Source organism: Epargyreus clarus, unplaced genomic scaffold (genome assembly GCF_041222505.1).
Source record: "Epargyreus clarus isolate Ecla_fem2 unplaced genomic scaffold, WU_Ecla_fem_2.2 ptg000022l, whole genome shotgun sequence".
Classification (NCBI taxonomy): Eukaryota; Metazoa; Arthropoda; class Insecta; order Lepidoptera; family Hesperiidae; genus Epargyreus; species Epargyreus clarus.
Window position 1 is genome coordinate 797,265 of NW_027332229.1, and position 13,382 is coordinate 810,646.

The window sequence follows — 13,382 nt, forward strand, 5'->3', positions numbered from 1 at the left end:
ACCACTGTCCCACTGCTGGGCACGGGTCTCCTCTCAGAATGAGAAGAATTTGGCCCTAGTCCACCGCGCTGGACAAGTGGTATTAGTAGACTTCACATACCTTTGAGATTTTTTTATAAATCTCTCAGGTATGCAGATTTTTTCGCGATGTTTTCCTTCATTGCTTAAGCAAATGACAATTAATTTCTAAAACGCATATAATATTGTAAAATCAGAGATGCGTGCCTGGGATTTGAACCTAGGACTCCTCGATCAAGAGGCCGAGCTACTTATATATATATTATAAATAAAAATTGGAGGGACGCAACCATATTATTGATTGTTTGAGACTACTAAATTTAAAAACCTTATTTACTTTCAAGTGCTGTTGATGACAAACACTTTATAATTAACAATAACAACACAATATTTGGCTACTATATTATATTAACTGGTACTTCCTTAACCGCAGAATGTACGTACCGATTGGCGTACGAGGAAAAACAATCACAGAATTAAACACAAGTACATTTCTGTATCATTTTTAAGTAAATTACAAAGTTAATTACCTAAGCACGAAAAGCTACACAAGAGAATTATTAAATAATATAATAATTATAGTTTATAAACTAAAAACTACGCTAAAATAGCACAAGGAAAATCGTTAATAGTGATTCCTGACAATCCTGATGAGGAGAATGGAATAAAATTATTAAAATCGTGTATTGTCATCGGTTCTTGATAATTATTCAAATTTTTAAATTAATCGAGTAAAAATCGAACATTCAAACATTCTGTTACATACATACATACATACATACATACATACATACATACATACAACCCAAGCTAATAAAAGCGTGGTAAAAAGTAACTTAATTGGCCAAGTGTGTGTCGAACTCGCAGACGGAGAGCTCCGTACCACAATAATATCATTCTGTTTTATTTTTAGTATTTGTTATCATAGCAACCATAGAAGTAAATACATTTTGAAATTATGCACTGTCTACATATTACGGTTTCTTGTATGAAGACCTGCAATTATTTTCAATTATCTTTTGTATTTTATAGTGTAAAAAACTCACGTGTCTATGAAAACAGCAATGTTAAGCGCTGCTGTGTTCCGGTTTGAAGGGTGTAAGCGAGACATACTTTTATAAGGCCTTCCCGCTTAGTCCTCAGGGGTAGCGACGCGTCTGTGGCCGACCTCACGTAGAAATCTAATCTTATCTGGGATTGATTACAAATATCCATGGGCGGCAGTAGCCACTTAACAGATGAGACTGCATTCAAATCAAATCAAATCAATTTTTTTTATTCAAAATAGGTTCTTTACAGAGCACTTTTTGAATGTCAATACAACTACCACCACTTCACAAGGTGTTTCGTTATGGAGAAGAAGCGGCGAAAGAAACTCCATAACACACATCTTTAAAAAAAAAAATGTTTTTGACAATGTCAACTTAACGTAATGGGACATGTGGAGCTGGAGCTAATTCAGACCACATCGTTTTGTCAGTCAAATAATCACTTACTTTATAGTACGCTTTTTTACATTCTATATTATAAACAAAAATATACAAAAATAAACTCAAAACAAATACACAGACAGATCCGCGCGACGCAACTAGTGAACAGATAAACAAACAGTACCAAGAATCGAGACTTTAAAGCGTATATGACTAACTATTATAACGAGCTCAATTAATACAATGCTAATTTTAGATATCGTAGCAACAAACATCTCAATTTAACGCAGTCTGCTCAGAAACCCGATGACAGAGACATGTATACATAAACAAAGTTAAAATAAGTGAAAATTAAGTCAAAATAAGTCAAAATGATGATCCCTGTGTACGCTTTGGTCGCACTCGTAAACATACTTGCGAAAATTCAGAATTACAATGTGCCGAAAAACCTACCGTACGAGATACGCATGCGGCGAGACTTGGCCAAACACAGTGATGTAAAAGTAGAAGATATTGTTAAGGACTTGTTCATACGAGATGGAAACTCCATACGAAAATACGAAAATGAAGGTTTGTTGAAGAACTTCATAGGAAAAATTAAAGAAAATGCAGGTGACGGTGTTGGAGCAAGAAATGAATTAAAAGACGATTTTCTAACAAGTGACTCAAGCAGTGATGTGCCGAATGAAATTAGTATTGACGGTTTAAAGTTTTTCAAAGATTTCTTAAATAAATACAGTGAAAATAATGACAATATTAGGAATTTTGAAGGGAATCCGGAAGTGAAAAAAGATTTTGAGGAGGAAAATGTTGAAAAATATAAAGAAAATAATTTAAATGTCTTTGAAATACCCAAAAGTGTAGAAATGGGAAGCAATAAAAAATACGACATGAAGAAAATTGAGGATTTATTAAAGTTGTTATTAGAAGATTCTTCAAATAGTGAAAATAAAGAATCGAATGAAGAAATCACTAAACTTATAGGAGATATTAAAAGTAGTGTTATAAGTAATAAGAATAAGAAGACATTGCAATATATTAAAGATAATAATCTACCAGAAGAGATTGACATATACGAAGGATTAAAACTTTTCGAAAATTTGAAAAACAACCAAAAAAATTACGTCACTTCTGAACATTTTCCGGAAAGGATCAAAAACAGCATTTTTGATGTAAAAAACAAAGAACCTACATTCGTTAACATTTATAAAAGAATGAAAAGAGCAACCAGTTATAATTATAATCAAAATAACTACGAAACTAAAAGTAGTTATGGTATCAATAATAATGATAATGGTTATAGCGCTAACGGCTACAGCAACGGTTATGGCAGTAACGGTTATAACAATAACGGTTATAGCAACAACGGTTATGACAACAACGGTTATAGTAGTAACGGTTATAGCAATAACGGTGATAACAGTAACGGTTATAACGATCCAACTCAAAACTATCACGTCACCGAGAAAACAACAATAAGCAAAGCCCTAAATTGGTTCAGAAATGTGGTAAGCCCACACGAGAAATATGTTATTAGAGACTATCCTGAAACGTATACCAGTACAATTGTACCTTATATTGCAAACGGCTACAATACGCCTCATACAGACTATAATAGTAAAATATCTTCCATACCGTATACTTCCAACGGTAATATTGCAAATGGTTACAATTCTCAAAGTATTAAACCAATTGACAGCTTAAATAACGGTTATGGTGCCCCACAATACGCTCCTTATCACGGTTATAACCAACAACCAGTGAATACAAATTTTCGACCGTTATACAACAGTACTAACGGTTTAAACCGTTACGGTGTCAATAATACTAATAACGGTTATAGCAATAACGGTTACGCTGTCGATAATACCAATAACGGTTATGACAAAACCGGTTACGGTATCAATAACGGTTACGAAAATAGCGGTTATAATAATATAAACGATAAAAACGGCACTACAACAGAGGCTGTTATTCTCGGAACGTGTTTCATGTGCAACTCTTTCGGATGTCCGAAATACACTAAACGAGTCGGTTTTATGTGTGTGCCAATGAAACATTGATTTTATATATGTGTGTGTAAACAACGGCTTTTTTGTGAATATCAAATGATGAGTAAGAATAGAAATAAATTTTTAAGCATTTGAAAATTAGTTGTTTTTTTTATTAATTTAATTTAGTAAAAGATCGTTTTGAGTCTTCCTAATGGTCATAGAAAATGTTGCTTTATCTACAAATTTGATTTGAGTCCACCGAATGGTAAGTCGCTGTCGCCTATGGACATCTCTGATCAACTCCATATGAGGAGATCTACCTAAAGTCAACCACGGGTGCGTTGTCAATACTGAAGAGTGAGGTGACCTCATAAATATGTGAAACACAGAATTGCTTCACGCTAGAATTTTCCGCCCCTTATAATGTGCCGCAGGCCGTTCCTGACATCCTCGATTGAGAATTTTGTAGCTTTAGCAATTATTTAGGAATTATAATAAAACACAAAATGGCCAACTCTTATAAACTTGTGTATATAAAGTCCGCGTAAAATTGCTAGTCCGCTCTGAATATAGAAATGAATCGCATCGCCATAGCAAATTGTATGACTACAGCTGCTCGCGACATATTCAGAGCGGACTAACAATTTGGTGCTGACTGTGGGCGCATACATGACTGGGCACCTGTGTATATGTGCGCGCGGTCGCCATTGTGTGTGTGAGTGTGCATGTCTGTGTGCGTGCATGCGCGTCCAGGCGTGCGAGCGTTTACGTGTGCGTGAGTATCTGCGTATGCAGTCCGCGACAAACTTTTAGTGCGCTCTGAAGTTGTTGCGTTTTAGTTGCGTGTTGCGTTTGGTTTAGTTAGCATATACTCCCTAACGTAAGGGCACACTAACGCAGCTATGTCCCCGCGGGCAAGAGCGGGCAGCTGACACGATGCTACCTAGCATTTAGGTAGCATTGTTACTACCTAGCATTTAGGTATCATTGTCACAGAGGGGCGCGCTGTCTTTGTCCCGCTAATATCTACAATTTGCTGTTGCGACGCGACTAGTTTCTATATTCGGAGCGGGCAAACAGTTTGGCGCGGACTCTAATTAAGTGCGCGTTTCAATGAGCATGAGCGCATAGGAGCTTGCGAGTCTATTGCGTGTGTATTTGTGTATGCGCGCCAGCGTGCCTCTGAATGCGTAAGTGCGCGCATGTGTGTATGTGTGTGTGTGTGTGTGTGTTCGTGTGTGTGTGTGTGTTCGTGTGTGTGTGAATGTGTGTGTGTGTGTGTGTGTGTGTGTGTGTGTGTGTGTGTGTGTGTGTGTGTATGTAATTGTGTCTGTTTGTGTGTGTGTGTACGTGTAACACGGCACTCACTGGGCGGTCGCAGCTGCTGCGGGTGCTCCACGAGGTTGGTGATCGCGCGCTCGTTCAGGTTCAGCACGATGTCGTCGCCGCCCGTGTTGCACGCGGCGACACGACCCCGCTCCGACGCCGGAAGCTCCTCGGCGGTGAGGAGGATCACGCTGTCCCACCTGCGAAAAAAATGCATATACAGGGTTACTGAAAATTCATACATTCCCTTGGAGGGGTAAAAGTAGAGCTCATTTGCAATAGGTTTTGTCATTAAGTACCCTAGCCGAGAGTGATTTGTTTTTGAGATATTCAAGTTTTTGTGTTTTTATTTCTAAATACCGATGTCAGGCGAAAAATAAAATACTTCTAAGTGAATGTCCTATTTTGATCCTATTTTTGTGCATAATCTTATACCTAACATCGCAACACTTCCTTAAAATGACAAAACGCTGTAGTAGTACTCTTAAACTTTACATTATGGAGGTCAATTTGCCAGAGTTCAATAAAAAAACCCTTTTTATTTCCACTTCAGAGTGAATTTGCATAAAGAGAATGTATGGAATGTGTCGTACAAATTATTAAAATAATAGCCCTATTTCACTAGCTATCCAAGGGAATGTATCGAATTTTCAGTAACCCTGTATAAATGTTCTATAAAGATTATCATTTACTGATTAACATTTGAACTAACATTTCAAGATTTTATTATTACATAATCTATAGCAAAGGGCGCCTAATTGAAATATGTATTTTTTTTTAAAAAAGGCTTTTTCTTATTTTGTTATTAATTATTACTTCCCAGAATTTGATCCTTATAAGCGACACTATCCGATAATGGAATAATACAGGATGTTTCTTTTTTATTTTTTAATGAACCCGTTCGATTCCCGGCTAGGGAAATAGATTTAAAATACATCTTGAAGATTAAAAATAATAACTAAATTAACAGACACAAGGGTGGACACACCATATCTTTAGCAGGATGGTAACTGACCACTCGACATCAGGCACCATAATTCTACAAGGGTACTACTTCGCGGCAAAATGCTAGTCCGCTCTGAAGTTGTTGCGAGCAGGTGTAGTCATACAATTTGCTATGGCGACGCGATTCATTTATATATTCAGAGCCGACTAACAGTTTTACGCGGACTGTAACACACCACTCTATATATATATATATATATATATATTATAGCGATCTCTCGATCGAGGGGTCCGAGGTTCAAATCCCAGGCACGCACCTCTGATTTTCAAATTTATGTGCGTTTTAGAAATTAATTATCACTTGCTTAGACGGTGAAGAAAAACATTGTGCGGAAACTTGCATACCTGAGAGATTTATAAAAAAAATCTCAAAGGTATGTGAAGTCTACCAATACGCACTTGGCTAGCTCGGTGGACTATGGCCTAATCCTTCTCATTCTGAGAGGAGACCCGTGCCCAGCAGTGGGACAGTAATGGGTTGATGACTTTTTTTGTTTTTTTTTTTTTATAATATAAGAGTAGCAGACGAGCATGCAGTTCACCTGATGGTAAGTGGCTACTGCCGCCCATGGACATCTGTAATCAACCCCAGATAGGATTAAATATTCACACCTAAGGTCGGCCACAGATGCGCCGCTACCCCTGAGGACTAAGCTGGATTGCCTCGGAAAAGTCTATCTCCCTTACCACACCCTTCAAACCGGAACACAGCAGCGCCTAACACTGCTGTTATTAGGTAGAAATAGGTGTGGGGGTGGTGCCGCCGGAGTCGAACCACAAAGGGTTCTACCTTCTAAATCTCATAATGATGATATCTCTAGTATGGATGGATGGTAGCTCACCACTCGATGTCCGGCACGCGGTCGGATATGGGCGTGTCGGCGGCCAGTAGCGCCAGCTTGGTGGCAGACGAGATGCCGGTCTTGCGCGCTATCTGGGATATCTCGCTCTGTAGCTTTTCGAGTTGCGCCTGAGCATGGGGAAAAATTGAAATTTTAATAAAAAAAAATAGTATGTGAGTACTTACACGCAGGTAAATATTCATATTTACTCTTTGACATAATCAATAAAAAAAAATTGCGTATTATTTTGTTTAGTCCAAATAAGGGAACAACCAATGTATGAAAGCATGAATAAATTGTATGTAAGCGCAATATCGTAACATCGGCGCGCGCAACTTCGTCCCACACTAAAAATATGCGTATTATCGACGAACGCATCTTAATTCCAAGCTAATGATTATTATGTGTTACACCGGCGCGCTCATCGAATATCACACTAATGTCTGAATACATGTTCTTTTTTTATTATTTTAGTAATGTCTCTTTGTAGAATAGTACACTGTATGAAGTGTTCGTGGATGAGCGGGGTATAGTCCGCGTCAAACTGCTAGTCCGCTCCGAATATAGAAACGAGTCACGTCGAATAGCAAATGGTAGATATTAGCGGGACAAAGACAGCGCGGGACCGCCCGCTGCCCACTCCTTACGTTGCTACGGAATATATGTTTGTAGTTGTGCGCAACAACTTCAGAGCGGACCAGCAGTTTGGCGCGGACTATATCTGTAACACAGGTCTAGAACCAAGTACAGCTATTAAGCTACAGGCTATAAGTCAATAAAATATTTTTATTAAGCTATCGCATAGCTTTTATCGCGGGCTTTGAGCGCGGCGACCGAATCGAGAAATTCCGTAACGAAAATTAATAACACCTTTGTTGGATATCAAGTCTCCAGGCAACCGAGTTGCTGACTGTCAATAGAAAAATATGGATATAATTGAATAAAGTATTATTTTACATTCCTTATTATTTTATTTGATATTGGCGACGCGATGTCGAATGAACTAAAAAACAATAAGAAAATACGAGCCACATTACGTGGGTTAATGAAACGAACCGAAAATTATTTTTTTTGTTCACATCAGTATGCGTATCTCACCTTAACCCTCAACCGCTCGGCCATCTGGCGGAACTTCCCCGGCTCGTGGAAGCGCAGCGCTCGCTTCGCGCGTGTGGGCGGCTTGCTCGCCACGCGCTCGTCCACCCACGACGCATCGGCGGTGGGCTCCGCTGCGGTGTGGCCGGAGAGCTGCGCGCGGAACTCCTCGCGACGCTTCGCGCGGATGTTCGCCTGGAAATATGATGTTTTTTGGAAAAAAATATGAGATTTTTTACAAAATCGATTGATAAAAAAACGATACTATATAATTGGTTAGTAAACGTTGCAAGTTCCGCATTTCTATTTACACGGACAGTTTTACACGGACTATATGTATGCACGCGCTTTAAGCGACCCGGAATGTAGGGACGGGACTGGCCGCACACTAGCGCAGGGACTGCTGTATGTGTGTGTGTCTGTGTGTGTTTTACATCTATGTAATAAGCAATCTGTGTGTGCGCGCGTGTATTCTTTACTGCGTTCGTGTTAGTATGCGCGCGCACAAACGTATATATACGTACGCGTGCGTTTGCGTACATACCTATATGTTTAGAAGCTTGCAAATAATATTAATTAAAAAAATGTGTGTGTGTATGTGTATGTTCTGTACGAACATACACGTTGAGGTGTGTGTGTATACGTGTCAGATGTAAGGGTGCATATGTGTGTGTGTGTGTGTGTGCGTGCGTGTGTGTCACCTTGAGCGTGGGTGCGACGTGTGTGAGCTGCACGCGCTTGCCGGTGGGGTCGACGGTGCGTCCCTCGCGGTCCAGGATCAGCGGCGCGGGGCCCGACCTCCCGGCCACTAGTGCACCACCTGTATAATAACAAAGATTCGTTTAATTTCGCTACTTAGAGCCTCTAGGCGTACCTGCTAGCGCTAGCTAAGGAAAAAGTCGTCAAAACCAAACAAAAATCTGTGAAATGTCTATAAATCACTGAAAAAAAGGTCACCGGAATCATACGTTAATCGTGGGAAATAAGTCTGTGATACATTTGTAATTTTGTAAAATTGAATCAACTTTTGAGACTGGGAAACACCATTCAACTCCGCCCCGAGCCTCCGACGACCTTAGTCATAATACATTTTTATATAAATATTGTTCGGTCTTTCGTAAGCTGATACTTATTTCCCCAAAATCGACTAGGCCATTTTTTGGCTCCCCAATCACCCCTTAAAAATCCTGTAAATACGTCTATATATGATTTAAATTATTAAAAGGTTTCAATTATTATTATTTTCAATATTCACCTGCTAACTTCCTCTGTATCCTCGCCTGCAGCTCAGCGATCTTCCGTTGCTTCTCCAGCTCCTCCTGGCTCACCGGCATTGTTTCTGGAAAAATATATATCTTTCATTGCATTACATTGAACAACCCTCACGCTTTCAAGAACGAAAAACCAGAGCTGATATCATTTTAAGAAATTTTTATTCGCAAATTCGTCTGAATTTGGCGAATTTCTATTAAAATGTTTGGATACTCGCCGAGTACAGATGAGTAGACGCGTGTGCGAGTGTGTAAATAAATTCCTCTGATGTATTCCCTCTCTATTCGACACGGGGTTTATACTCGCCATTGTTCGGCGTAATATTCGGCAAATAAATTCCCCGTAACACACACACCGCGTTTCGAGTACAGTATCTAAACATCGTATTACATACTCGTCGAGTGCACACGAATATGAGCGTATCCAAGCGGGTTTATACCGTATTTGAGTGTATTCAGTCGGTCAAAGTGCGCTGCGGTCACATACTCATCATTGTTTAACGATTTAATTCTTCGTGCACAAAGAGTAGATGAATTTACATAAATTATCTGAGTGTACTCCATTGTTCGGCAAACTATTCGGCGAATATTTCGCCTACCCACACTCACCGGGCTTGGAGTACAGCACGGGCTTAATGACGCTGGGCGGCGGGATGGCGTTGTTCTGCTGCATCTGGACCTTGATGTGCTGGGCGGCAGCCACCGCAGCGCTCACGGGCTTCGGCTCTCCCTTCATAGCGACCAACATGCGCTTGCGCTCTTCTATCTCGCGTTGCGCGTTCGCCATCATCAGCTGGAAGACAAGAGATAAAAGATTTTCTTAAGCAGCAAATAGTCATGCAGTCCACCTGATGGTCAGTGGCTACTGCCGCCAATGGACATCTTACTAGATGCTCAAATGAACTCAAGCCCAGATATAATTAGACACATATTGCTAATGTCGGTCACAGACACGCCTCAGGACTAAGCCGTAATATCTTTGATAAGTATGTCTACCTGATCACGTAGTTCAAGCCAGAAGTTATTAGGCAGAAATAGGTGTGGAGGTGGTACCGCCAGAGTCTAACCACAGCGGGTTCCACCACGTAATGACATCCATGACAGAATGTTACAAAATTTGGTTCTTTTTAATACCCCATAAACATATTTTCAAATTTTACATACACAAAAATTGAAATTTGACAATTTCTAATGTTGTATTATTAAACAATCTTCAGACTAATCGATCTTTAATAGGCAAAACATTAATTATTAATAAGGTAAAAAATCTTTTTAATCGTTTACCTATCAACTTCACCCACCTTAATCTTATCAGCACTGAGCCCAGCCATCTTGGATCCGATGGTCTCGCCCTCCGGCATTACGGAGGGTATCTCGATACCGTTCCCGATCTTGTCCTCCTTCTCCCTCTCCCTCTCCTTGTCCTTGTCTCTGTCTTTCTCTCTCTCCTTGTCCTTCTCCTGCTTATCCCGTTTGTCGTCACGGGGTTCATGTTTGTCGTCGTGGCGAGATCTGGAATGGTATAAAGGTTTAGGAACTCTTCCACGATACCACTGTGAGTTGTCATCAGATTTACACACTTAGCAATTGCCACAAACTCCCAACCTCTGCAAGCAATTGGCTTAATTAGTTTGGGACAATTTAGTACATAAACTAAGTCAATCCACATGTTCGTATTTGTGACAGTTTGCTGAAGTTTGTCAAGCATGTGAACATATGGGACACAAATAGATCTAGCAGGAACAAGATTGGAAAATTGAAATATGTCGATAACTACCTAATTATCTCTTTTAATCTTAAATAGGCAAATCTTTGGCAGGTATGAATGAATTATGCAGAAATTATCAGAAATTGATCTTTGGTAGACAGACAGGTTTGGTAAGTTTTTTGCCAACCAACATTGGCAAATTAATTTTGATCTTTAATGGACAATTGATTACAACATAACAAAATATGACATACCGCTTAATATCCCTATCCTTGTCCCCATCATGTTTCCGCTTCTGTGTCTTGGAAGTAGATATGAACTCCTGTGCCAGTGCTAGGATCTTATCCGCTAACTTGCTGGCCTTCTTGGAGTCGATGTGAGCGGATATCTTGTCGATGATCTTGCGCCGCTCGTACCTGCAACCGGAGATTTGGTGCAAAGCTATGGTTTTTGTGTTCGTTATAACTATTGAACATTATATAACATGATTGTGTTGTTGTTACTATTCAATTGTTTCATTTTTTTTTTTAAAGTACCAAGTAAGTAATAGGTACTTTATATTAATTACAATCTAGCCTAATTTAAGACTAATGAGTAATTCTACGCTAACTTAAACTGCTAAATAATCATATAATGAAGGCGGCGTCCTCTGACACTGCACTTCTTTGTAACACATAAGGGAGTAGACACATTGTTCTTGTGTTCTATAATGTTCACTTATCACTATTTCACTAACACTACACTGTGTCATGTCACAAGCTCAAAGGGTTTCATAAGATGAGACTTTCATAAATCACATTTTTAATTACTGATAAAATGAATTGACCAAGTGACCAAGTAAAACTTGCTCCATACATAACTTCGGTACTACCAAGATTTTCATATATTTTTTAGTTTTATTATTTGTTATTATAGCAGTCAGAGAACTAAATTCATTGTAGACATTTGAACTGTCTACCTATTACAGTTCAATAGATAAAGTGAAAAATGTCGAATAATATCAGTATTGCCACACCTATTTCTACCTAATAACAGCAGTGTTAGGCGCTGCTGTGTTCTGGTTTGAAGGGTGTGGTAAGGGAGACAGACTTATCCAAGGCGTTCCAGCTTAGTCCTCAGGGGTAGCAGCGCATCTGTGGCCGACCTCAGGTAGGGATATCTAATCCTATCTGGGGTTGATTACAGATGTCCATGGGCGGCAGTAGCCACTTACCATCAGGTGGACTGCATGCTCGTCTGCTATTCTTATATTATAAAAAAAAAAATTATATGACCACACCACATTATATTTTCAATATTTTTTGTTTTAACTTCAAAGAAGGAGGTTTTTCAATTTGACCGTATATATACTTTTTAGTATTTGTTGTTATAACAGCCACTGTTATACATCCTCTACAATAATTTCAAGTGTCTATCTATTACAGTTCAGGAGATAGAGCCCTGTGACAGACGGACAGACAGCGAAGGCTTAGGAATAGGGTTTCCATTTTACCCTTCGGGTCCGAAACCCTGATAATAAATGTTTTGTAAATACTTTGGGTTTAATTCTTAATGATTATCAAAACAGATAATTTTCATTCTTTTAAATTAATATTCTCCTCATATGGAAGGTATCTGGCACCTTTCTAGCAATGCGAAACTGCTTAACACTAGAAATGGGTGTGATGGTGGTACCTCCCCGATCAAAACATACTGACTGTATCAGTTTTACGCTTACATTTCGAGATTGAATAATGTAACATTCTATTATTTTTTTAACATTTATTTGTGTAACAAATATTATTACACAAAAAATAGATAAAAAGTTTGTATGTCAGAATCAGTCTTTAAATATTGCACATAATTTTTTTTACTAACACATAAAAGCATCAAGTTTTATCCACATTTTTTGAATGTGGCGAGCAATCATAGACATCCTGCTCATAATGAGACTCGGGCCCAGCAATGGGACTGTATAGTTTGATGACGATACTGGTGATTTTTAAAATACTGTTATTGTATCAATACTTACACTTTTATAGTACGTATGTTCACTCACCCATTAGTCAAGCACGACCCGACAGTCGACAGAAGCGACCCGTCCGACTTCCCTATCGTCCGGTAAATGGCGCGGTCCAGCGACGACCGCAGCTCCTCCACTTCCCGTCTAGATAACTGCAGAGCCATCTTCGATAATAAACGAGTTACAACACAAAATTAAATTTATTTTCGCCTTTTAGGTTACCTTCGCTGTATCGGCTTTGAGCCCCAGTTTTGCACCAAACTGTGTTTTGGGATGGATTTAGCTGGGTTTTTGACAAAATCAGCTAGATTTATTCCATTTTTAAGTAAATGGTAAATGGTTTGGGTAATGCGTTATTTTCGCATCGTTTGACGTAAACATCGACCATAAACAAGCCCAACAAGACAAAAGATTCGTAAGATGCACAGATTATTAAGTTTGAAAAATCTTAATATTCCTCATTCTACTGTGGTCAGGCATACACCTTTTGATTTAAATAAAAGTTAAAATATAAGAATTCAATTAAATTGTAATGAAAAATGTTAAATTTTGTTTCCAAACTTCTACTTTTATTATCTAGAATAATTTTTGTCTATGACTATGGAATCGTTCCATTATACGCAATACGCATGATACTATGAAATGTAAAATCAATCGTGACAGCTATGTATTATGAAAACAACTGACATTC

The 13,382-nt window shown here is 38.9% G+C and overlaps 2 protein-coding genes across 2 annotated transcripts in view; one reads left to right on the forward strand and one right to left on the reverse strand.

The window, feature by feature from the left end:
- Prp3 (pre-mRNA processing factor 3) overlaps positions 1–13,177 on the reverse strand; it is a 28,530-nt gene extending 15,353 nt beyond the window's left edge. Inside the window, exons 1-9 of the mRNA XM_073085209.1 lie at positions 12,728–13,177; positions 10,944–11,105; positions 10,283–10,493; positions 9,591–9,774; positions 8,966–9,049; positions 8,412–8,530; positions 7,714–7,905; positions 6,616–6,743; positions 4,811–4,968 (exon numbers count right to left, since the gene is read on the reverse strand). Coding sequence (XP_072941310.1) covers positions 4,811–4,968; positions 6,616–6,743; positions 7,714–7,905; positions 8,412–8,530; positions 8,966–9,049; positions 9,591–9,774; positions 10,283–10,493; positions 10,944–11,105; positions 12,728–12,855 — 1,366 coding nt within the window. The 5' untranslated portion in view covers positions 12,856–13,177. The remainder of the gene's footprint in view (positions 1–4,810; positions 4,969–6,615; positions 6,744–7,713; positions 7,906–8,411; positions 8,531–8,965; positions 9,050–9,590; positions 9,775–10,282; positions 10,494–10,943; positions 11,106–12,727) is intronic.
- LOC140751301 (uncharacterized) lies at positions 1,711–3,592 on the forward strand. The gene has a single exon (XM_073085208.1). The coding sequence runs from the start codon at positions 1,820–1,822 to the stop codon at positions 3,509–3,511; it is 1,692 nt and encodes a 563-aa protein (XP_072941309.1). The 5' UTR covers positions 1,711–1,819; the 3' UTR covers positions 3,512–3,592.
- Positions 13,178–13,382: the final 205 nt, after the last annotated feature.